The sequence below is a fragment of the Ammodytes marinus genome (genome assembly GCF_949987685.1).
Source record: "Ammodytes marinus genome assembly, chromosome: 21".
Lineage (NCBI taxonomy): Eukaryota > Metazoa > Chordata > Actinopteri > Uranoscopiformes > Ammodytidae > Ammodytes > Ammodytes marinus.
The window spans coordinates 15,394,498-15,418,369 of NC_137225.1; the positions used below are offsets into that span (position 1 = coordinate 15,394,498).

The following is a 23,872-nucleotide window of genomic DNA, read 5'->3' on the forward strand; positions in this document are numbered from 1 at the left end:
GATACATATGTTACTATGTGATAAAATGAAGACATGGGGTTTTCTTCTCTGCTCTTTAACAATGGATTAAAACCTGATTAAAACGCAGCTTTGTTATGCCTAGAAATTGGTGTACATGGAAATACTGTATATTTTAGGCTACGTTTGCGTGCGCACGCTGTACGAAGAGAACGTTGTGCGCGTGTAGGTTTGAGCCGCACAGATGTCAACAGCTAACCGCGCCAACTTCCAAAAAGCTGTTCGTGTGCTTAAAACTAGCCATACGTAGGCCTATGTACACAGGAGAAGTGCCTTATTATGTAGTAGTACAAGCTATCTAAAACGTATCTGATAACGTTTGGTGGCTTTAATTCGCCGTAAAACTGTGGCCGTTGTGGTGAGTGTAAGCTAACTTAAATATTCACAAAATGGCTAATATGCTTTGACGCTATCAACGGAGTTTCGTTATTGTTCCCCATCTCAAAATTACGAGTTACATTTCCAAACAATGAAACGCACCCTCAATTAACTTTGAGCAGAACATTATGGAGGCAACATTTCACAGTATTTTAACAATTGGGCCTACATTTGTATCCCATTTGCTTTAAATGAATAGCATGTGTTACATAAACGTATCTTCTGGTAGAGCCATATTCAGTCGCCTCCAGTCCAAAGGAAAACATTTACTGTAGTACAATTATTTCAAATGTCTCCACTCATAATGATAAAATAGTCCAAATGCTGGTGCGCGCACGCATCTCATGCGATCTCGGCCTTCATTTGCAAAGGCTTCAGTCGGAAAGAAGCAGTGGTTTGACAGTTGCCCTTCAAAGTAAAGGTTTAAGATGTTCCTAAAAGTTTTTGATTATGGTGTAGTTCTCAATTGTTTAATGAAGGGCTTCAATTGCCAATTTTTTTCATCATCAGTTAATCCGACAATTGTTTCTTTCTATTTTTTATTATTTGATAAAACAGAACATTGAGTAATGTCTGTTAGAATTTCCTGAACTCCACATTTATATCTTGATTTGTCCCATGGTTACTGAAAAGACATTCAATTTAAACACTATTATATATATATATATATATATATATATATATATATATATATATATATATATATATATATATATATATATATATATATATACTTAATAAAAAGAAAAGCAAAACAAATCACAATCAATAGGAACTTGAAAATCTTTGAAACTTCTGCTTGATTCAAAGATGAATTGGTTATTGAGAAAGTTGCCATATGTGTTTTGTTGACATCAAGCATACCATTCATTTCAGCTGTAGTTTAATATGATTAGGAACACAATAATATGTGTATAACATGAATGAATTATAAAGCAATATTTATTTATTATGGTCTTGATCAAGGAGAACAAGACTGCAGCACACGTTTTGCATTTTTCGTTCTGCCATAAGCTTCCTTTCCTACCTCTTAAGGCTCCAGGCTTAGGCGCCATGCGTACCAGTGTTTTGGGTCATATTTGAACATTGTGAACCATTACAACCTTGTGTCTAGTGTGAGTAGACTATCTATTCAGCTGACCTCACAGCGTCTTCTCACAGGCGACAAAGCTGAACTATTGTCTGAGAGCTAGACATACATACACATAAGCCAGGTAACAATTGTAATATTAATCATTAGTATTAATATGAACTATGACTATCCTTAAGTCCCAAAATTATCTCACACTGTATTTATTAAGCTATTTTTTTTTAAATTGGCTTAGGGTAAGTGCTAGCATGTAGCCTAGATCTAATTGTGTCAGCAATTAGGATACTTGTGTAGGTCTTCTGATTTACAGTTTACTGTACGTTATAAAAAAAAGTGTGTGGTTGTGGATGTTAGGCGAAAAGTACTTTAAATATATTGACCTGATTAATGTGTATTTCCTTCAGTAACTTCTAAACCTAATCCTTACTACAATTGTACACACATGAACATATAGACTGTAACTTACCTGTTCCATATAATTCATTAAGAAAAAATTTCAGGCTAGACGCAGGATTGATGATCCCCTTTGAGTGGTTTAACTTACTTTATTTTTAAAGTATTCACCGGAAGTATCCCTCTTAATTTGATTTATTCAGTGAACTTGACGCTAGCTGAAGCTGCCCTCAACAACATTGACAACATTACCTCCGCTGTGCAGCCGTATGAAATAATGATCCCCGAGCAGCTGCAGCGGTCGCAGCCCGGCCTTGGAGCAGCATTACCCGGCTTTGTCGGTGAGCTATGAGCATGCCACCGCTTCGGCCTCGTCGCCCCAGCTTCGCCGATAATCATTCACCACCAGCAAGATGTATTTCAACCGGAGAGGCAAAAAGATACACAGCGAGGGAGGTAAGCCTGAAAACATCGCGTAGGCTATTTAATTTTCGCTCGATTGACGTCCCCCTCGCCGTCTAATGTGACATTTCAACTGCGGTTATCGCAGTCAAATTAGGCTATAGGCCTGTATATTTTAGTGGATATAGCGGCCTGTATTTAACATTGCGTATTTGATATGTGGTTGGCATAATAACGGGAACTGCGGCATGCACGAGGGGTGACTTGCTTTGCCAGTGTTTATCCTCCAGCCTCGCTCAGATCTTGGCACCTGTGTGGGATGCAAGGGCATGCAGACTGCAGGTATGCACCTGTTTCAGGTAGCACCGTCTGCCGATGTTTAACCTGGGATTTGTTATATGCTATATATAAGTGTATGGATCTGTGCTTTTCCTTCCATCACGAAAAGTGAAACGAATCTGTTGTGACCTTATCACTGTGTGCGTATGGAATTAATTGTAATTCCAACGGCATCATTATGGTAGTATATTAGCCTACAACACTTTGTTGACTCCTCTTATATAGATCTCCTGAATCGTATCATATTCGTTTGAGTTGACTCGCCACGATTTGTGCTCCTTTACGTTATTCCATATCTAAGTAGCCTATTGTGCACTATTTTGCATTTAAAAAGTCCAATACAATCGCCTATAGAAGGAACAGCCTATTCTCTCGCCGATTTAAAAGCCACGTGACCGTATAAGGAGAGCTCTTTATTCTGAGCCTATACGAGAATTTATCTCACCTCACCTGAAATCCACCTAGGCTACATCCAAAGCCTGTTACATCACAATTGTTTACACGAGTTGGAAAGGGATGCTTCAGGCTGTGTCTGCTAATAACTATATGCTGTATGATCAAAAGCTGTTGATTTTTATGAACCCCACATAACAAACTGTATAGTGAGGGCTAGACTCATACTTTGGGAGAACGTGCCTCAGATTACGAGTTGAAGAGAAGATGGGAATGATCAAACACAAGGTTTCATTAGGGCAACCCTACCCGACATTGGAATGGATTGTACTGGAAGAGAGGAGCATATGTTTGGCTCATCCCATGGCTTTTAATAGTGACTGGCAGTTGCACATATTGTGGGCTGCCTTGCTGCTGTGTGTGTGTACAGTAGGCCTATTTGTGTATAGCTGCATGCCTCATGCAGTATCTAGAAATAGAAAGCGGGGCAGCGAGATGAGCGCCAACTGGGCCATGCTGTCTTCATGCCAGAGTTCCCCAGATATTTATTTGTTTTCAGTTGTCATATTTTCACGTCTATTATACTATGTTGACCTATAGACACTTTTTAGAGTTTAATAATGAGATCCACTGGTTTTCTTGTTGTTTGTATCAGATCATTGCATGCGGTAACTTAAGTGCAGACTTTTTTGGTTTCATAAGGTCTTAAAATTGTTCACACACATTTACCACTGCCTTATTTAAAGCATGTGAAGGGGTTCGGTATGTACAGTACTTGTATTTCCTCCTGGATTCTCAACACTGCTTTTACTGTAATCTCTTGGAGCTTGACCTCTTGATTCTTTGCTCCAATTAGCGAGCTGTCACTTCCCCGGAGATGATGTCTGCCCCTACCAGTCTGTCACATGTACTCCCACACTCTCAAACACATTAACACACTGTAATATTTTAATAGTTGCTATTTAAGAAGACAATAAATAGAGGGTGATACACTTTCTGACCAGCATTTTAGTATTTTGTCATGTTTCTATTATATCGAACACATAAAGCCCTTCACAATATAAAGCTAAACAAACTGTAATGGAGATGTCTGTAATGTTTTGTTGTGTGTCTTTGACATCCCACGGGATTTTTATTAAATTGTAAGAGCACATCTTGTACCACTGTTGGCGTGTTTATGCGAGTCATGCAGCTCAACTGTCGACAATACGTCTGTTTCGGGAAGATAATGACTGGTCGTCATGGCTGCCAAGGCTTAGAAGATACCATTTGGGAGATAGAGAGAGGCCTAATAAATTACAGCAATGCCGTCTTTACGTAAGCTGGACACAAGGGGGTGCTCCTGTGCAAGCTTTTGCTCAATTCCATTTCTCTGAAATTCTTCAGGCCTACATCTGAAACATGAATCTCATATCACTATTAATGCTTCCAGTGACCGGCACATACAAACACATTTACAGGTCAGTTGACACATACAGTAGATGTCTTTTGTGCGGTAAGTGTATATTGACTTCTTGTTTTGTGTGTGTTGTTTTCTCCCGCCGTGGCCTCCCTCTGGTGCCCACAGAGCAGTTAGTGTTGACCCCCATTAGGCAGGAGGCTTCTGAACTACAGGACCAAGGCGCTGGCGCTACCATGCGTGCCTGCCTCACAGACAGGTTTGACAAAAGTGAGTGTCCTCGAATTAGACTGGATGAAGCCCCATTTGCGTCTGGCGTCCCAAGGTGCATGTCGCCATGCACAACGGTTAGGAGCAGGTGTTTCCCAACCTCCGGCCCTCAAGAGCTACTATTGTCTAGTTTCTTACGATGGTTTTTGTCTGCAAAGTCAAAGACATGACATTATTACTGCTGTGGACCCTGAATAATCTGTAGCTCCTTGGGGCCTGGAGGGATGAATGCTGAACAGGAATCAACCCTCTCACTGCATGTGCTAGTAGAAGGCCGGGTGACCACGCACTCATGTCAGACCATGCTGGAGAAAAAGAACGATATGCACTGGGATCATTACAGGTGGATTCAGCGATTCTGGACAACGCTGTTGTCAAAATCAGTGAATTTCTCCTCTCCTCCGCTACCTGTCAATACTGTGTGTGTGTGCGCTGAAATAAATCCCAGTGTTAATGCACAGCCTAGGCTCTGTAAACTGGTATGTAAACAAAGGGTATGTAAACAAAAAGGGCCCACCTTGGCTAGCAACATGCCAGTTTACAGAGCCTAGGGTGTGTAGAAACACTAGATTCTTTTGAGTGTGCACTAGGCTACGTAATGTTAGCGGACTGTGAGGACATATTCACGGATTTTGACAAAGTGATTTTGACACCAATATCTGACCTTTGAGCGAAACGTTAAACATGAATATATTTGCATGCAGTAAAACAAACACCACATGCATGTTATGGACATGGCATGCCTGAAGAGAGCATGTACATGAACATTGCTGCATGCATGTATGACACATAGACAGTTTGACAGCAGGATTGGAGCAGCGTAGTAGTTGCATGCTGCGGCCTTGCATGTTTTCTTTCATCAAAAGATATGTCACCTGTGTGTGTGTGTGTGAGAGAGAGTTTGTCCATAATACTGTGTGTGTGAGTGAGTGTGTGTGTACTTTTTTATTTCAATGTATGTTTGAGTGCGTGTTGCAGTCTTACCTGTAGGATTATCCGGTTATGGATTAGCAGTAGGTGAAGTTGCAGAGCAGGCACAGAGGGGATTATTGTGCTCGATCCCTTGGCCGTAAGAGGCTTTCTTGCCTTTACCGCGTACTCCGTTACAGCGACAAATGGACCCAGTAGTAAGACTAAATAATAGGTCAAGCAGGACCTACAAACAGGGTCTGTGGGTCACCTAGGAGACCAGGACAATCATGGGACGCAGGGGTCGACCGAGCAGAAGATGCTCTGTTGGTAATGTTTTCCTAATGTCATAGTGAGATTGGGATTGGGGACCGAGAAGATTTTAATTTTTTTGTTGTTGAAGGTTTTGAAATGAGGGAGGTGGTTGTGTTTAGTTCAAGAACCTCTGACAGCTATATGTGCTGTCAGAGGGTTACAACCTGGGACTTTTCTGTTACAGGGCAATAACACCAGAAACTCTGTGGCCATATCAGAGGAAGACGTTAGCTGGGATATCATGAGCATAGCCAATATACTCTGATTTTCCATGCGCATTCAGCTGCCATCTTGAATTGTTTTGGCAGTGTTTCAGATAATAAAAATGTGGAAAAAGCCTGAGTATTTGTCCTCAGTGTGGCTTGTGGGTTAGGAGTGTTTTTCGGAAGTTTGGGATTATTGCAGATGTTCTACAACAACTGCTGTTATGATTGCTACTAGCTATATCCTTTCTGGATCATTTTATCTCTGGAATGGCTGGAATATGCATCTGTATTGGACATTGTGATGGAAGTTCTTCAGAGGGCAGCTCAGGTAGAGGAAGATTTTAGGAGACTTGGATGAATTATAAAGGAATATCTCTTACAGGCTTGATCAAGGAGAACGGGACAGCCGCACTGGTTTATTACGGTTCTGCCAGAGACTTCTTGAGAGCAGTAGTTTAGCCTTGTGCATTCTCTAAAGGCTCCAGGCTTGGGCACCAAGAGTACCAATGTTTTGGGTCCGAGTCGAACAACCTTAAGAGTCTAGTGAGAGTAAGCTTTATCTATTTAGCTGACCTCACGGTGTTTCCTCACAGGCGACAAAGCTAAACTATTGTCTGAGAGATAGACAGACACGTAAGACAGGCAACAAGTGTAATATTAATCGTTAATATTTACTGTCCTAAAGACCGAAAGTTCTCTCTCTCAGTCTAAAAAGCTATGTTTTAATTTCAAGCACAAATCTGGCAGCCTCACTAATAGACACAGCCGCTGAGGGAGTGATTGTTACTGATGTGAGTCGTTTCTTCAGTGAAGGCTGGAGGACCGCACCAAAGCCGAGTGTCTGGTGAAATATGCCATACTGGAAAATGTAGATGAATTATGCAGCTTGGTGCTATCCATTATTCAGTAGACTATCCTGCTTTTTAAAAAGTGTTAGTTTGGCCCTATGCCAAAAAGCTCAACCTGAAACAGGAAGTTAATACTCAATATTGCAGTATTACAAAGTTTGTGATGAGTGCGTCTTCTTAAAATGACACATATAATGGATATATAAATGTCTGCATTTTCAGATTACATTTTTTTATTTCACCTTTATTAGGCAAGTCTTTAAGAACAAGTTTGTATTTACAATGGTGGCTTGACAAGCGACAAAAGCTACATATAGGGGAGGGGTAGGTGGGCAAAGAGATAAATTATATTGCATTGTTCTCGTTCTGCTGAACAGGTACTTTTATCTGCACACTGTGTTATAGGTGTTCGGCCTAATAGGCTTTTAATGGGAGAGATTCACTGTAGAGAGGTAGTAAAAGGGCTTTTAAGCTTCTCTATGGACGGAAGTTTGGCTAATTAATTCATGGGATTGTTTTCAAGTAAGGCGACAGGTATTGTTTAAGCCTCACAGACCAAATGGGTTTATTTGTAGTATCTCGCAAGCTGGGTATGAGATCAGTGTGTTCGTTGAGAGCGGATCAGTCTAATCTTACCTGTTCTGGCTGCAGTCTATCAGACCTACGGCACCTGTCCGGCAAGCCTGGCTGCTTCATATGTCATTGACCTGGCTCTGCTCAGCCGGGGTTTGCTGCTGAGTCATCGGTGGTGCATCAATAATGAGTAGTGGTGGTGACTACGCCTGTGCTCCATCAGAGATGAATAACCATGGCATTGATCTCCTCCGAAAGTAATCAGAGTTGAAGCGGCCTGCTCGGAAGGCCATTTATTGATCTTGTTGAAAAGGTAGAGTCTAGAGGGGTTAAAAGATGGAGGTAAGGGGGTCGAGGGTTAAGTAAACAGCTCTAAAACATCAGCAATAAACTAGGTACACACTAGGTATGTAGAAAGAAGGTGATTCACGCAGAAGAGAAACATGTATTAAGGGAGTGTTGCGAGCCTTGTTGTTTCCCTGGAACAAGGAAAGAGAATTGCATCATGTCAGGGAAGGTAAAAGATGCCACATACAGGTAACAATGTGCATTGGACTTCACTGCATTTAACCTTGTATCATCCCTTTATCATTTCCCTCATTCCTTATCTCATTGACCCCAGTGCAGTGTGGAGTTCCGAGCTCTGATTGTGACGTATAGCTCTGTTAAGTCCGGAGGTAATAGCTTGGTCAGAGATATAGAGATGAGAGATTGGCTGCTTATTATCATTTTGCTTGGATAGACTTTAACCCTTACTCTCGCCTCGTGCACACACTTTATGGGCATGGTGTGGGATAGCACTTTACTAAGGGTGGAGATTTGGACAGGGTTTCAGCTCTTCAAATCTCAAGCAGGTAGCATTGGTAGAATGGTAAGAGGTATATTACAGAAGAAAAAAAATGTACCTCCTTTATAAATGCAAATCCAACTATATTCATGCTCCTTCACATAACCCCAGTTGTAAACACATTCATCCTAATGTCTCTTTTAATGGAAAAGTCGAAGTTGGATGTGATTCTATCCAGTAGATAAGTGTGTCTGGCAAATGTCTGGGTCATTTTACAATTCCTCGCCTACTTCAGAACAACAAGCTTGAGTGGATTATCATGATAAAAACCTAATTTTGGTTACGGGTGAGAGGAGATAATTACCTGTCTATTATAGGAACACAGTGCTGATGAAATGGAGTTTCAGGACTGCGGAAATTCAATCTGCTAAATGCTGGCGGCGCTTATTCTTTTCTAAATTATTAATGCAATTAGCCTGTTGTTGTTTGCACTTACAGAGGCGTCCACAGACCGAGAAACAAAATGGACAAATCCCAAGAAATGATACAACTAGACCAAACAAATAACACTTATCCCATAATACATTTTAGAAGAAGTGCTTGTTATAATACGGATATAGCAATGTTTGGTCATGCATTTGAGCTCACTGGATATTAACAATTGAGAACTAAATGCGCACTTGGGAATTGTGGGAATAGTGTAAAATTAATATTGACATTTTGGAAGTGGCTTGCTTACCAAATAAATGCATATTCTAGATAATGTATGTTATGTTGCATTACTGGAGATGCAGAATGCTTTAGCACATAGACCTACACTTTCTGAATCTATGCAAACAAACAAGAAATATTTGAATAGCATACACCTGTAGTAGGCTAGGTGAACACTGCTGTTGCACTGGCATCACATTGGAGGGAAAGCGTCATGAAGTGATCTTCTGATGGATGGCTCCTGCTGTCTCACGGATGTCATTCGACCCATTTGTGTCAGACCACAAGACCTTACGGCGATATCGGGCTTCTGGCCCTTTAAAAGTGGAGCCCCGGCTTTGCACCTCCGCTGCACTGAAGGAGCTCCCATATGTCTTCCTCTCGTTGTCTGGACTGGCAGCAGTGAGGACCGCTTAGCATCAAAAACTGGAGGGAGGAGATCATCCAAATCGCGCCCGATAAAGGCTTCCCGAGGCGGCAGGTGGCCAGATGACACTGCAGCGGAGCTTGAAGGGCCAGTATCTTTCACTAGGGAGACCGGGAGTTTCCCCTTCCGCAAGTCCGTAGGAGGAGAGAGGAGGCGCGGGCGTGCTGCTGCATCTGTCCTCGCCCAGGTTCGCTGTTGTTGTACCACCAGCTGAGTAAACTTAGGTGTCCTGACCTGTTTGCATTGCCCTCACTTCCCTGCAGCAGTACTATACGCATTATCCCGTCATTCGGTGCACTCGAGGATGAGAAATGTCCCGCTAGTGGATCTCATGCGGTGTTTGAATGAGCGGAGATCACGACGCTTTAAAATGGTTGGAGCTGACAAAAGCTAGGCGGGCGGAGAAGCAGGGAGTCTGCAGGAGGGAAAGCAAGTTGTATCCCCTTCTGTCACTTTTTTATGAGTGGAATGGATCATTTGCGCCTGAAGCTTAGGTGACAACCGCAACATGCACCGGGTCTTCTCTGCGTTGCAGTTGATAACTAAACCAACACAGACAAACTCGGTGTGTTTGTTCGCCATTGTGCATCCCTCAGCACATCCATTATATACGGGGGGTCCCGTGGGCGTCGCAAAACGCGCGTGTGTGCATTGACGGTACCTGCATAATAATGCTGAAAGACAAGGGCGCTTTTTATAAGGGGAAACGTCATTGAATAAACCCCGGCTTCAGCATACAGTAGCCTCTAGAGTTGCTACTAATTGGTCGCCTTCGGTTTTGAACTGTAAACCACGTCTCCCGTCTATGTCTCTGTCCCCCCCCCTCTTTCCCCCTCTCTCTCTCTCTCTCGCTCTCTCTCTCTCTCTCTTTCTCTTTCTCTCTCTCACTCTATCTATGTCTATGTCTCACTGTCTCTCACTCGCACTCACTCAGCCTCGCCTCTCTCCCATCAATCCAACGGTGCAGGACCTGCTTGCTCGTCCGCCGGTTACCGCAAGGCAGATGATGAGATGTCCGGGACCACTTCCCAGGCGGATCCCGTAGACGGCACGGCGCGGATTGTGCTGCTCAACCGGCAACAGAATACCAAGTTTTGCGACAACCATGTCAGGTAGGTGGCACTCTGACCCTGAGCTTTCACCGACTGCACGTTTTGCTGTATTGCATGGTGTGGCTTGTCTTGATTTTTTTCGTTTGTTTATTCACTGAAAGTAAAATATTAGCTTGACAATGCCAGCATAGAGAGAGAGAGAGCTAAGTTGATCAAACAAATTTAAATTTGAGTTTTCTAGAAGTTTGAATCACTGCTCAGTGCAAAAAAAAGTATACATCACACGTTTATAAAACTTCTGCTTATATTGAGATCATTTTTATTTATTTTGTGTTTATCCTTACTTTATAGCCTTTCTCATGGAGGTCAGAGTGCAGGGTCCGCTTGTATAGGGTTTTAGTGTCTTGCTAAAGGACACTCCGGCATGGTGGATATTTGCTCAAAGGGTTATCACACCGCTGCTGTCAGGTTGAAAGACCTCACAGTCTGTTTGAATCATTCGCTGCTCAGCATGCAATGTGTGACAAGCAGTAGACTTTGGACCACTGAGATTTTTCTTTTTCTCTCGCTCTTAAACGTTAATTAATAATACATCAGTCAAGCGATTATTTGCAATGTTGCAGTGGTCTCAACAGATGGGCACGTGTTATGCATGCTGCTGTTTAGAAGTACACTTGAGAATCTTTGTCGAAAAGTGCATGAATTAACAACTTAACAAGACCGTGCTGCTTAATCAATAAAGTCCTCATGAATATGTAAGGGGGCAAATGAAAGTAAAGTAACCACATGTACATTTGTTTCCATGAATTACTGGAAGCGCCTCAGCTGTGTCTATATGGTCAGAGGTGTACTCTGCGTTTGCGTTGTTTGAGAAATTGTGAGGGGTCACTCCCGTCTGATTTCATTCCTCAGACCTTGGCCAAAGGCTAGAGGTGTGAACTTCATAGTCATGTCTGTCTGAGGTTTGAGCAGCTGTGGCAAGAAGTGGACACAAATCATGCACCGCACTTCATAACAGTATCTATATTCCGCATAGTGTGCTGGCCTGACTCAAGTGGCTCCCTGTGGTTTAATATTGAACATCTGAGTGAATTTCCTGTTTGTGCCTACGTATCTGTCATAAGCAGTTAATGGGAGGGGCCAAACAGCACGTAGAGAAGACATCTTTTTATCAAAATCATCCCAGCTGTCGTTGGCATATTTTATAGGCTCGGTTATGGTCATAAATAGCAGGGTTTGATTGAGTCATCCTCTAATTGAATTTCCCCCTGTCTTTACCTTATTATTCCTACTTGTATGTGCCATCTGTAGCTGGTGCCATAGGCAGCGCTAGGATCATGTTCACTTGAATGAAAGCTAGTCGTCACTCAGTTGACATCCAGTGGTTTGCCATTATTCTCAGAAGATTCAATTTAAATGATTTAAAAAACCTATTTCAGAGCTACAAATGCGATTAAAGCTGGTGCTCGGTGGCTTATCTGACTGGGTCACGTGTGGCGTACTGCCCCCAGCTGCAAGCTGATTGGACAGTCTAGAGCACTTTGGCTCCAGAGGCATGCCCCTTGATGTCCCTGTGTTCCTGTAACTCTTTAGTTTATGTTTTAAAGGTTAAATAGCCTCATTGATTTTCTGGGATTAAAGCCTTATAGCCACTCAACTCACCTCCTCTCCATGGTTGTTCCTCCACTTCCATACCACTTTCTTTGTATACAGTTGTGTTTATGTAATCTGTGCACAAGTGCTGCTCTCCTTCTCAAATGTAGTAGTCTGCCAAGTAGCCTGCCATATTATTCTATAAAAAGACATACAATTTAAAGTGTCATTACTTTTCTGACTTCAACCCAGCATTTTCTTTTTGCCTATATTGTATGAACAATACTGACCTTTTTCTTAAAAAACAAAATGGGGCCACACAGCTGCGGGAGAGTATCACCCCTGCAGCTAACAGCTGTTAACACCACCAGCAGGTTGGACATCTATAGTATGAAAAATAACATAGCCTGATGTTTTGCCTTTTTTTTTTTTTTTTGCCTGGTTCAGTGGAAAATGCCTGTCTGTGTAGAATCTGATATACTGTATCACTTGACTTTGAGCTCTATCTGGTGGATCGTATGGTGTAGAATCACAAACTCTGAGGTTTCCAGTGCTTGCGTTCGTGCGTGCATGTGTATGTATTTGTGAACACTAACAGCTGTTGCTACACTGTTTTGTGTTTGTGCGTAATATCCTGCTCTTTGTGTATATGTAAGGGAGGAAGAAGGCGTTGATGGGTTTATCTCCAAGGAGATTCTGAACCATAAGAGAGTGACTGGTGTGTTTTGCCTTGGATGCACTGACTTGATGCACTCACAAATTCACGACACAAACACGCACTATCCATCTAACAAAATCCATTGCAAAATACTCTCACATTTTACTCAAGCCACAGGCTGCCCTTGACTTGAAGGTTGACCTTTTTTTTATAAAAATGTCCAGCAACTCTAAAAGCCCTTACGGTAGCTCCTCCCTATATTAAGGCTAATCAATACAATTGACTGATCAGTACAGTGGATTGACAGACAAGGTGGAGTTGCCAAGGTTTCTTGCACTTATATTCCGGAGTGCTGGCTCTAAATTTAGACTATTGAAATTGAACTCAGTGTACTACTTATAGGTGGAATTTGTGGGCAGCCCATAATTGCTGTGTGCCCTGTCTGAGTGTTTCTTATAGATTTTTTTTTATGTTAGTGCAGCGGTATTGAAAGATAAATGGAGTCTAGTGTTATTAAGCCTTTAAGGTAATGCTGTTTGATCATGTTCGATAAAAAAATCCATTAGCATCCAGTTTATGCAATAATTGCAATACTGTTGTTCATAATGCATTACCTGGCGCTGTTGCCATCATGTCTGGAATGTAAACTAAATGTAAATTCACCTTTATCCTTGTCTTCTTCTGCAGCACCACCAAATATGGGGTCCTCACCTTCCTACCCCGATTCCTGTATGAGCAGATCAGGCGGGCTGCCAACGCCTTCTTCCTGTTCATTGCACTCATGCAGGTAAACCCCACGCACAAAACAGTCACACCGTTTGCTCTGTGTGCTGTTTGTTTGGTTTCATTCGAATTCTGTGGCCTGCATAGATTAGCAAAAATCAGTTTGGCGATATTGTCTTTCCCTTTGTGTGTTATCCTCATGAAAAATGTCACTACAATCCTTAATGCTCACATTGCTGAATTGTATAGCTAACGTACAACTAAAAGCCCCTGTAAACCCAAATCCACAAAATACTTCTAACTATGTATTTTGGGGAGTTAGTTGCATGATAGTAAACATCTGAAAAGTATTTAAATGACAATAAAGATATTGTCATTTAAATTGGTTTAACTTTACAGAAATTTGATTTAGATAAGGCGGGCTACTATGCTCTGCTTCTTATGTCACAGTAAGTATTTTGAACCAATCACAGCAGTACTAGACAGATATTTTTAATATCTTAGACCATGTTTCCAGAGGCTAAATCAGTACCAACAAATGTTTTCCTGTCCCATCACTGTGATGTTACATGGGCCCTTTTTGCCACTTAACACTTCCAACCACTCTTGACTCTCATCAGCAAATCCCTGATGTATCACCGACCGGTCGCTATACCACCCTGGTCCCGCTCATCTTCATCCTCACCGTGGCCGGGATCAAAGAGATCATAGAGGACTACGTGAGTACCACAGCACCAACTACACACTGTTTAAGTGTAGAAGAAAGAGACATGATGTGGTCATCTCAAACGCTAACGCATGGTGTATCTATGTCTTTTACAGAAAAGACACAAAGCAGACAACACCGTTAACAAGAAGAAGACCACAGGTATAGTCTGCGTGTGCGTGCGTGCGTGTGTGTGTGTGTGTGTGTGTGTGTGTGTGCCCTCGTTAGGTGCTCCAACTGTCTGTGTGCTTTTTTCCATGAGTCTGCTTGTGTCTATTTGTGTGGGTTTTGTTTTCCTTTCATGGCTGAGTGAATAGCCGTTGTCTGTCACTCACTATAGTGCAGACCCCAGACAAAAGTTTAGTCACTATGAATACTATATGAGCGCTGCTCTATTGGCTGACTGATGGCTGTGTTGTCCTTGTCTCTCAGTGCTGCGGAGCGAGGCCTGGCAGACGGTCATCTGGAAACAGGTATCACTTTCATCACATCCTTCATTTTTGGTGCTCTCTCACTCGCCCCCCTGTACATTTGTCTTTCTCTCTACCTTGCTCCTTATAACAATTAAGTAAAACAACATACTTTATTGTCATGAATTACATAAAATAATACCATAAGAAACCTCTAGGAAGTTCGAGCTGAAAAGATGCATTTCTTCTAAAAATAGAAAAAATGCTTAGTAAGTAAGCACACATAATGAAAGCAAAAAGCAAAAATATTCACATGTTTTAAAATGTTAGGTATAGCCCCTAAGCAAGAAATACATCTGTTATTAAAATTAACTGATACAATACCTATTCTATTTCACACATTTTTCAACCAAACATCCTGCATATTCTGTCTTTAAGTCACTCAGTCTGTGTTTGGTCATGATCTGTCTGTGCTTTGAATCCCTGACAGTAAAAATACACACACACACACACACACACACACACACACACACACACACACACACACACACACACACACACACACACACACACACACACACACACACACACACACACACAAATATATATATATAGGGGAAGGTGGGGTGATTTGTGCAACTTTTTACTCAAAGTGATTTTAAAGTGAGGCCTTGACAGTTATGTCTCCAACTCAAATATGTACATATATTTCAGGATGTTGTGCATCCCTGGCAATAAAAACTTTGGATCTGGAATAAACTGTTTAAGAAATATAGCTTTCGGAAAAAAAGTTGTCTTGTCGCACAAATCACCCCACTACGTGGGGTGATTTGTGCGTCATTGTGTCACAATGACAAAGTCACCATCATCATCTTTCTGGCCATCTGAACTCTCATCAGTGGTGTCGTTAAGTGGAATTGAGATGTCACTCTCTCCTGAGCTACTGTAGACCATCACTTTCTTTTGGTGACCAGCGTATACAGCCATGCCACTGGCACAACTCTCAGAAATGTACTTTGCACTAGTTGCTCCGTGCTTGTGGAACCAACTGCCACCTGACAAATGTGATTCCCCCTACATTTCTGCCTTTAAATCAAGGCTCAAAACCCATATGTACACCCTGGTGTTTCCTCCCCATTAACCTCTGCACTACTTACTTACCTCTGCACTACTATCTGTGTTTATGTGGATGTATGGGCTTTACGTCTTTTATTTTGGTTATTGTTATTTTACCTTCATTGTTTACCTACTGAATGCACTATGTACAGCACTTTGGACAGTGCAAACTGTCATAAATGTGCTTTTATAAATACATTTTACTTACTTACTTACTTATAACTCACCCAGGCCCTTGCGCACAAATCACCCCATCCCCAGAATTTTGGATAATAGGCATGATGCAGCAATTTAGGGTTGACATTGTGCTAACTATATAGACTCAAAGTGTAGCATACCAAAGCACTAAAACATGTGTCAAATGTTTTCAAACGTGTCTATAATTGTTCAGACACAATAATCAAAAAACCTTGATCATGGAAATTTTACTTTGAAAGGCAAAACACAGTTTTTTGAGCTTAAATGTGCTTATATCTTATTCCTTGTGTCTCCCTTCTTTACAGGATGAGTCAAATGGATGGCTCTTCTTAAATATGTGGTCACATTTCCAATTTCTTCCACGGTTTTCTAGAAACAAGGGGTTTTGCAACTTCCAAAATGCACAAATCACCCCACCTTCCCCTACTGTATATATATATTTTTTTATTATTTTTTTTATATTCGGGCCAGATAACAATTGAGTTTGTTTGTTTGTTTTGGGGCTGGATTTGTCCAATATTCCACATGCAATATCTGCCAAATTCAAGTTACTTGAGCAAAAATAAACCCTTAGTTGTCACAGTTCAATGCCCATACACTGTAACTAGTGTCTTGAGATCCGGTCTTTTTCTTGAATGTACTCATTAGCAGAGTCCAGCTGTGGACAGTCTTGCTCAAATCAAATTAAACTTGAGTCCTTGTTACCTTGGAGACAATAGTGTACAGCAGGAATGTACCCCCCTTTGCTATTCAAGGTCAGAATAGCTGAAGGAATTTGTTCAGAGGTGCTCCACGAACTCACTAGTGTTAATGTTTAAGTGAAGAATGTTGTTTGCAAATGTTGCCTATATTCAGGTTAAAACATGCAAAAATGCCCCTAAAGGCCAGGACACACCGGCCCGATAATCGCCGTCGTAGAGTCGGGAGGGGGCGGGGACACAAATCTGTTTGGTGTGTGCCGTGAAATCGGTCGTCGTAGATGTCGTCGGGCTTCTTTTGAGCCGATGGGCGGCGGGCAGTCTTTCAGTTGGAGCAATTTGATTTGTGGAGGGCTAGCGAATCAGTGAAGCCCGGAAGTGAGGCGGGTAGCACAAACAGCTAACAACAGTTAGCCATCGTTTTAATGTGTTTGTTTGTTTCGTTCAGCGAGTACTCACATGCATCAACCCTTGTTGACTGCTCGACACCATGCTCGACACTCTCTGCTAAAAATGGTGCTCTTTATGGTCCATAAATATAAATACGTATTTCTATCTATGTTTATGGTCTAGAGAGCCGTCCCATCATTTCCGGCTTTCGTATTTTTTCGGGCCACAATACAGATTAGCGCCGCCTGCTGTTATGGCCAGTTATCGCCAGCTCCCTGAATCGGCAGTCTCCATTTTCGGGTAGTCGGACTGGTGTGTCCTGGCCTTTATGCTTTGTTCTTGATGATTAATTGACTGCTGTAGGATCAGTGCAGCAGTGTGCTTTGGTAGAAAGACCTTTTTCCCTATGATAAGATGTGTGTGTGTGTGTGTGTGTGTGTGTGTGTGTGTGTGTGTGTGTGTGTGTGTGTGTGTGTGTGTGTGTGTGTGTGTGTGTGTGTGTGTGTGTGTGTGTGTGTGTGTGTGTGTGTGTGTGTGTGTGTGTGTGTGTGTGGCATCGAAAAAGCAGCAAACATTCCCCAAAAGAAAGATCATGGTATGTGTCTGAGATTATCTCCCCTCCTGTGTGTGTACCAAGTGAACAAGTCTATAGCGCCATAACAAGCAGCGTGAAGGACACGGTTGCATGGTTAACACTACACCTGACTTAGCACACTGGCTGGGTTTGAGCTGTCTGTCTGTCCTGATGATAATCAACTCCACATTCTTCCCAAAGCTCTTTTTGTCACCAGTTCTTTCTTGGTCATTGGGTATAAGAAAATGTTTTGGCCTAAGTATTTTGTACTATTCTTCCTTCTTTTATGTCATATCATTTCTTTTACAGTTTTCTAAATGTATTTTTGATAAAGCTACAGTTATGTAAGTCTATTATTTTTTTGAATGGCTGTGGCTTTCAAAATACTTTACAAGTCTCCTTGAACTAAGTTGAACTCCTTAAATTTATTTTTCCTTTTCTCCTTCTCTTTCTATTTATTTTCTACATGTTTCTGTTGTGAGTAAATGAGACGTAATATACTGTTTTTAAAGCAAAGCGTATTTAATCAAGCAAAGACAAGCTTCATGCTCCCGGATCCTAAGAAACATGAAGGTCCATCCAATTCAGGCAGCACGATAGCTTCCTGAACAGAATGGCAAAGGACAGAACAGGGCTCAGGTCTCTTATCCTGGCTACAACAATGGCTTCAATTCACCAGAACACAATTGTTTTAATTGTGTTTTTGCCTTGTTTTATGCTTGTTAGGCGACCTTGAGTGCCCTGAAAGGCGCCATATAAAATAAATGCATTATTATTATTTATTATTAGAACAACAATGCAATGTCTCTCAATTGGTCAGTCATGTGAGGGGGGATGGTGGTGGAGACAGTCTGAAGATACAGCAGGGGGAGTTCTGAGCATAAGGCAATAGAAGAGGTGTAACCTGTTTGAGTGTTTTGGTGGATACGCATTTGAGAAATCTATTTTTCAGTTTAGAATTATACAACATGCAATATAGCTCATTACACTTATAAGAATTTTAGGAATCTAACATGTCAGTCAGGAGACATACAATATGCAATATTTCCCATTACACTTATGATCTTTTTGTCTTTTTCTGGTTCGACTCTGTTGCAGCCTAATCAGAACAGATTAAGCTATGCACTGCTGTGCTGACCGCAACTTGATCTTAAGCATTCCTCTCTCTCTCTCTCTCTCTCTCTCTCTCTCTCTCTCTCTCTCTCTCTCTCTCTCTCTCTCTCTCTCTATTGGCTGCCTATCGATTGGTCACTAACTAACCTGCCTCTTGTTTCCTCTCTCTGTCCTCCTCCCATACCCCTCCCAATACCACTTACCCCTTGTCCTAACCCCATTCTCTTTTCTATCTCTTGGCTGTCTCTCTCTCTCTCCCTCGCTCTCATGCGGTTGCACTGCTCCGTCCTGGCCACAAGGTGTCAGTAGGAGACATAGTGAAGGTGACCAATGGCCAGCACCTTCCCGCTGACATGGTTATTGTGTCTTCCAGGTCAGACTCCTGTGTGTGTGTGATTGTCAGTATATATGTTCTAATCATTTGTTGTGCTTTATACTGCTTTTAGGGCTGTTATTAATGAATATTTACTACAAATTACATAACCTACCATAAACTACTGTAGTTTTTTGATTAATTGATTAATTATGTTGCATGTTAAATTTAATGATGATTTCCCACCGTTAAATTGACTGGAACCTCACGTTTAGTCTTTCAATTGATCGACAGTGAAAAACCCGAAAAGGTTGTTCTATGAAGAGGTGGAAAGAAAGCAAATATTAATATTTTTAGAAGCCATAAGCAGTTTACGTTTATAAAACATTTCTAATCATAATGTTACTCATTTGTTTGAAACCTAATTCCTTAAATGATCATTTCCAAATTTTTGTTAACTGATCTCCTGTCGATTGATGGATTAATCGTTTTATACCCTAGAATGTTTTGATGGAATTTTGCCTTCTTTCCACAGCGAGCCGCAGGCTATGTGTTACACTGAGACCTCCAACCTGGATGGAGAAACCAACCTAAAGATCAGACAGGTATGACTGACTAAAGTATTGGACATATAAACACTTTAAAACATACATTCAAATTTGGGTTTAGATTTAGTGTTTGCAAACTTAAAAAAATGTGGTGGGTCAACCAATGTTAAGGAGCTGCTATCCCACCGGAAAGGAGGTCAATGGTTTAGGTGTTAGTATAGAGTTAATGTTGTTTTACAGACATCTTATACTTACTTACTATTTGGTTGCAAAATAACTAATTAATAGAAGATGTTGAAAAATATAGGCATCCACTTTCAGGACTCCGTATCAGATGAAACCTTACTTCCGGCAATCCTCACATTTGCATCCATGTGGGTCAAACACAGGATCTGATCCTGTTTCTTCTAGTCCTAGTTCTCTCTCTCTCTCTATCCCTTTTTAATGAGGCCTGCTTGAGCGCTACCTCCAATGAACTTTCCATTCCTTGACTTTTCATGATTCATTTTGTTCCAGGGTCTCTCGCTCACAGCTGGTGCTCAAGGCCTGGAGGATTTAGTGGCTCTTACTGGCCGTTTGGAGTGTGAAGGCCCCAACAGACACCTGTATGACTTCACTGGCACACTGCGGCTGGAGAACCACAAGTGAGAAACACACACCTACTGTTTATCGCTTTTTTCATGATCAATTATTGATTGACTGTGTATGGGTAGTGTAAGCATTTTATGCTAATTTTGGCCTTTTTTCAAATTATTTCTTATTTTTTTTATATACCTGTGAGTCAACAGTATATAAACAGTATCTTTATAAAAAACAGACCTGTGTAGGATGATAGGAAACTAAATACATACATGTAGCAGAATTGTAAAGCTTGAGAAGGTAAGCAGAAAAGGCTCAAAAGGTCAATTTGTCCTGAATGTGTCAACATTGTTTCCCAAATCATTAAAAACAGTGAAGCTTATTAACTCTCTTTTTTTCCTCAGTCCAGTACCTTTGGGTCCAGACCAAGTATTGCTGCGAGGCGCTCAGCTCAGAAACACACAGTGGGTTGTGGGAATTGTTGTCTACACTGGCCATGACTCCAAACTGATGCAGGTAAAGTGTAAAAAATCATTCCTGGCTTTAAAACATTTTAGAGCAAAGGTGATTTTAGTGTTGATATGTCCTTCCTTGTGAACTTTGTAAGAATAGTTTAGAGGTTTCAATGAACCTCTAACTGGGACGCACACTACGGGATGTACTGTTACTTCTTAGTCCATGTATTTTAAACAAATGAAATCTGAGGCAGAAGTATTAATAAGGTGCTGCAAGTGGCCTTTTTTATCTTCCCAGAGAAACCATTGTTACTCAGTGAAACTGCAGCTTCTTCCAGCACCATCTTGATGTGCGTGTCCTTACGTTTCCTTTTTTTGTTTTGCCTGTGTTCCTCCCAGAACTCCACCAAGGCACCACTGAAGCGCTCTAACGTGGAGCGCGTCACCAACATGCAGATCCTGGTCTTGTTCAGCATCCTTCTGGTCATGGCCCTGATCAGCTCTGTGGGCGCCGCCATCTGGAACACACAACACACCGAAGAATCCTGCTGGTACCTGTCCCGGGCTGGTGAGAACATGTACACACACACACACGCACGCATGCACGCACACGCACACACACACATTTCACAACCTGTGACTTAAGTCTCCTGACATTTGTGAAGATTTAAATGTACATTAAAATAAGTGAATCATGTCTCTGTGCACAGGTGACATATCCACTAACTTTGCATATAACCTGCTGACATTCATCATCCTGTACAACAACCTGATCCCCATCAGCCTGTTGGTCACTCTGGAGGTGGTCAGGTTCACACAGGCCCTCTTCATCAATTGGGTATGTGTGTGTATTTGTAATGTATGTTCTCAATTCGATAACAAATCCGCAATAAGTTTTTAATACAAAACCAATATCTTTAAATGATACTAGAGGTTTTCGCTCTTTATGGAGTAACACTGGAAGAGAAGTGTCTCTCATTTCCTGTTCTATGGGGTCGTATCTTTAAGCTCATCAGGATATCATCAGGATATAACTTTAACTGGAAGATTACTGAGAAACTCAGGATCTAGATCCTCACTTAAGGGCATAAATTCACATAACCTGATAACCCTCCAAACTTTTTTATAGGTCCAGTAGAGGCAGAAGAGATTCTTCAGACTGTGTAATGTATGTTTTCAAATGTAATCATCAGTGTAATGTAATTTCTCATCACTTTGCGTCTATTTTTGTTATTCCCTCAGGATATGGAGATGTACTACGCAGAGACAGACACACCGGCCATGGCTCGAACGTCCAACCTCAATGAGGAACTTGGCCAGGTCAGCCCCCCCTCCTCCCCCCATCCATATTCCTGAAAGCATTACACATACACAATCAATGCACGGCTTTTAAAACCTGCTGTGTTTGTATCTTTTTTCCCTAATGTCTGTCTGTCTTTTTCTAGGTGAAGTATCTCTTTTCCGACAAAACAGGAACTCTGACCTGCAACATCATGAACTTTAAGAAGTGTACCATTGCGGGAATTACCTATGGGTCAGTCAACTCTTCTTTTTTCTTGTCACATTCACTTGTGAATTTTAGCTATAACTTTAAAAGGATCCACCTACTTAAATAAATTGATGTTAGAATGCCACATAAGGCACTCATGCAAAAACAAATTCATGTCTCAGAATAACTTGTAGTGAAGAATTAGCTGTTATTAACTCAGTTGATTGAACTCTTTACTTGCATGCTTGATCAAATGAACTAATCAACTCATCAACCGACTGATTCCTTTCCAAATTCACCCTCATTCATCACTGCAGCCACTTCCCTGATCTTGACTGTGATCGTTCAATGGAGGACTTCAGGTGAGCGACCTTCTCCTCTGATCCCCTCATCCGTCATTTCCTTTCTATTTTTCTCTCCTTGTTATTAGCCTCTAGCCTGGAAATCCAGACCTGCAGCTGGCAAATTTAGATTTGCTCAGACTGTTGGTCTGGACACGATCCATTGAAGCTCTATGTCGGAAAATTCTGAGTTCCCAATCAAATCTTACTATTTGATATGGACGAGCCAGAGCCCTATGTATGGGGCTCTGGGGCGGACGTAACCGGATGACGATAGTGCTGGGCAACAAAGATTGCTGTGGATACGTTGTTTGAGTTTGAAACAGCTTTGGCCTCGACACTTAGCGATTTGGAAGACGGCACTCAAATCTTTCATGAGCAAGAAAGGTGAATGTTCTCTTTTGCCGACCGACCACAGCAAAAGTTTAATTTAACAATTAACCCCGCTGTTCGCTAAACGAACAGGGCTTAATACGTCACCTTGTTCATTGCTCTGATTGGTAGTAGTGCTATCCAATCACGTGCAGTGGCATTTGAAATGCAGGCGAAGGTGCAACCCCTTGAGTTGGGAAGGTCTATTTTTTGTGGCCGGACCCTCTATCGTTCTAGATGTGGGTCTGGATTTCTAATTAGCCTTTGCATGTTTTTTAGAAATGAATGCACTGCGTATGCTTTGATTAGAACACTAGAAAAAAAGTTTACATAAAATTGCCTAGCCTATGATGCAATTGGATGCCTGGGAAAAAATTGATTCTCTACACAATAACCAAAGTACCTCATGTCCTAATTCTTTATTTTCTTGTCTCACAGCAATCTGCCGTCCAGTAGCAATAATTCTACAGAGTTTGACGACCCAGCTCTCATCCAAAACATCGAAAAGAACCATGTAGGGGTCTATGAAGCTTTCACCATTGTTTTGTTATTCAGAGCAAAGCCATTCTGCCCCCAAATGACTAAATATTGGTTTTGAAACTCATCTCCATTCTGTGTGTGTGTGCATATGTTTAGCCTACATCCGCCCAGATCTGTGAGTTCCTGACAATGATGGCAGTGTGCCACACAGTGGTCCCAGAGAGGGAGGATAACCAGCTCATTTACCAAGCCTCTTCGCCAGATGAAGGAGCACTGGTCAAAGGGGCCAAGGGACTTGGCTTTGTCTTCACTGCAAGAACCCCGCATTCAGTTATAATCGAAGCTGTAAGTGTTGATCTGTGTTTTTTTTCTTCAGTGCACTAAAAGAGTAGGAGCTGACATCTTGTTGTGTTTTTCAGAGAGGGACAGAGATGACCTTCGAGCTGTTGAATGTGCTAGAGTTTTCCAGGTAATACTCTCATAATTTTATTTTATTTTATGATGGTAAGACCTGTGTCTAACTGTCGGAGCTAGGATAACAGTAGGAGAAAGTTGCCCTGGTCTGCCTTCTCAGAGCGGGAACACTCTTTAGTAAGAGCCCAAATT

General features: G+C 41.6%; 2 protein-coding genes across 3 annotated transcripts in view; both read left to right on the forward strand.

Moving 5' to 3' along the window:
• Nucleotides 1–281: 281 nt before the first annotated feature.
• Nucleotides 282–19,608, forward strand: LOC307267653 (phospholipid-transporting ATPase IB-like). Of its 2 annotated transcripts, none has more exons than XM_080050038.1 (7): nt 282–376; nt 10,426–10,570; nt 13,449–13,548; nt 14,105–14,203; nt 14,307–14,352; nt 14,623–14,663; nt 19,538–19,608. In XM_080050038.1, exons 2-7 carry the CDS (start codon nt 10,470–10,472, stop codon nt 19,562–19,564), a joined length of 414 nt encoding a protein of 137 aa, XP_079906164.1. In that variant the 5' UTR covers nt 282–376; nt 10,426–10,469; the 3' UTR covers nt 19,565–19,608. The 2 variants fall into 2 exon arrangements, with proteins under 2 accessions (XP_079906164.1, XP_079906163.1); XM_080050037.1 differs by lacking the exon at nt 282–376 and adding an exon at nt 2,246–2,335.
• A 233-nt stretch (nt 19,609–19,841) lies between these two features.
• LOC307267675 (phospholipid-transporting ATPase IB-like) overlaps nt 19,842–23,872 on the forward strand; it is a gene marked incomplete at both ends in the record, with an annotated part of 28,265 nt that continues 24,234 nt past the window's right edge. Inside the window, 11 exons of the mRNA XM_080050058.1 lie at nt 19,842–19,877; nt 20,067–20,194; nt 20,534–20,645; nt 20,984–21,152; nt 21,295–21,422; nt 21,827–21,904; nt 22,030–22,118; nt 22,391–22,435; nt 23,225–23,300; nt 23,423–23,611; nt 23,686–23,735. Of these exons, the coding sequence (XP_079906184.1) occupies nt 19,842–19,877; nt 20,067–20,194; nt 20,534–20,645; nt 20,984–21,152; nt 21,295–21,422; nt 21,827–21,904; nt 22,030–22,118; nt 22,391–22,435; nt 23,225–23,300; nt 23,423–23,611; nt 23,686–23,735 (1,100 nt within the window). The remainder of the gene's footprint in view (nt 19,878–20,066; nt 20,195–20,533; nt 20,646–20,983; nt 21,153–21,294; nt 21,423–21,826; nt 21,905–22,029; nt 22,119–22,390; nt 22,436–23,224; nt 23,301–23,422; nt 23,612–23,685; nt 23,736–23,872) is intronic.

What these genes read in the sequence shown, in the direction of transcription:
- LOC307267653 (XM_080050037.1), top strand. Translation starts at nt 2,293, where the DNA reads ATGTATTTCAACCGGAGAGGCAAAAAGATACACAGCGAGGGAG. An exon ending in AAGAGATCATAGAGGACTAC is followed by an intron (nt 14,204 to 14,306) that starts GTGAGTACCACA and finishes TGTCTTTTACAG; the next exon opens with AAAAGACACAAAGCAGACAA. An exon ending in AGACGGTCATCTGGAAACAG is followed by an intron (nt 14,664 to 19,537) that starts GTATCACTTTCA and finishes TTCTTTCCACAG; the next exon opens with CGAGCCGCAGGCTATGTGTT.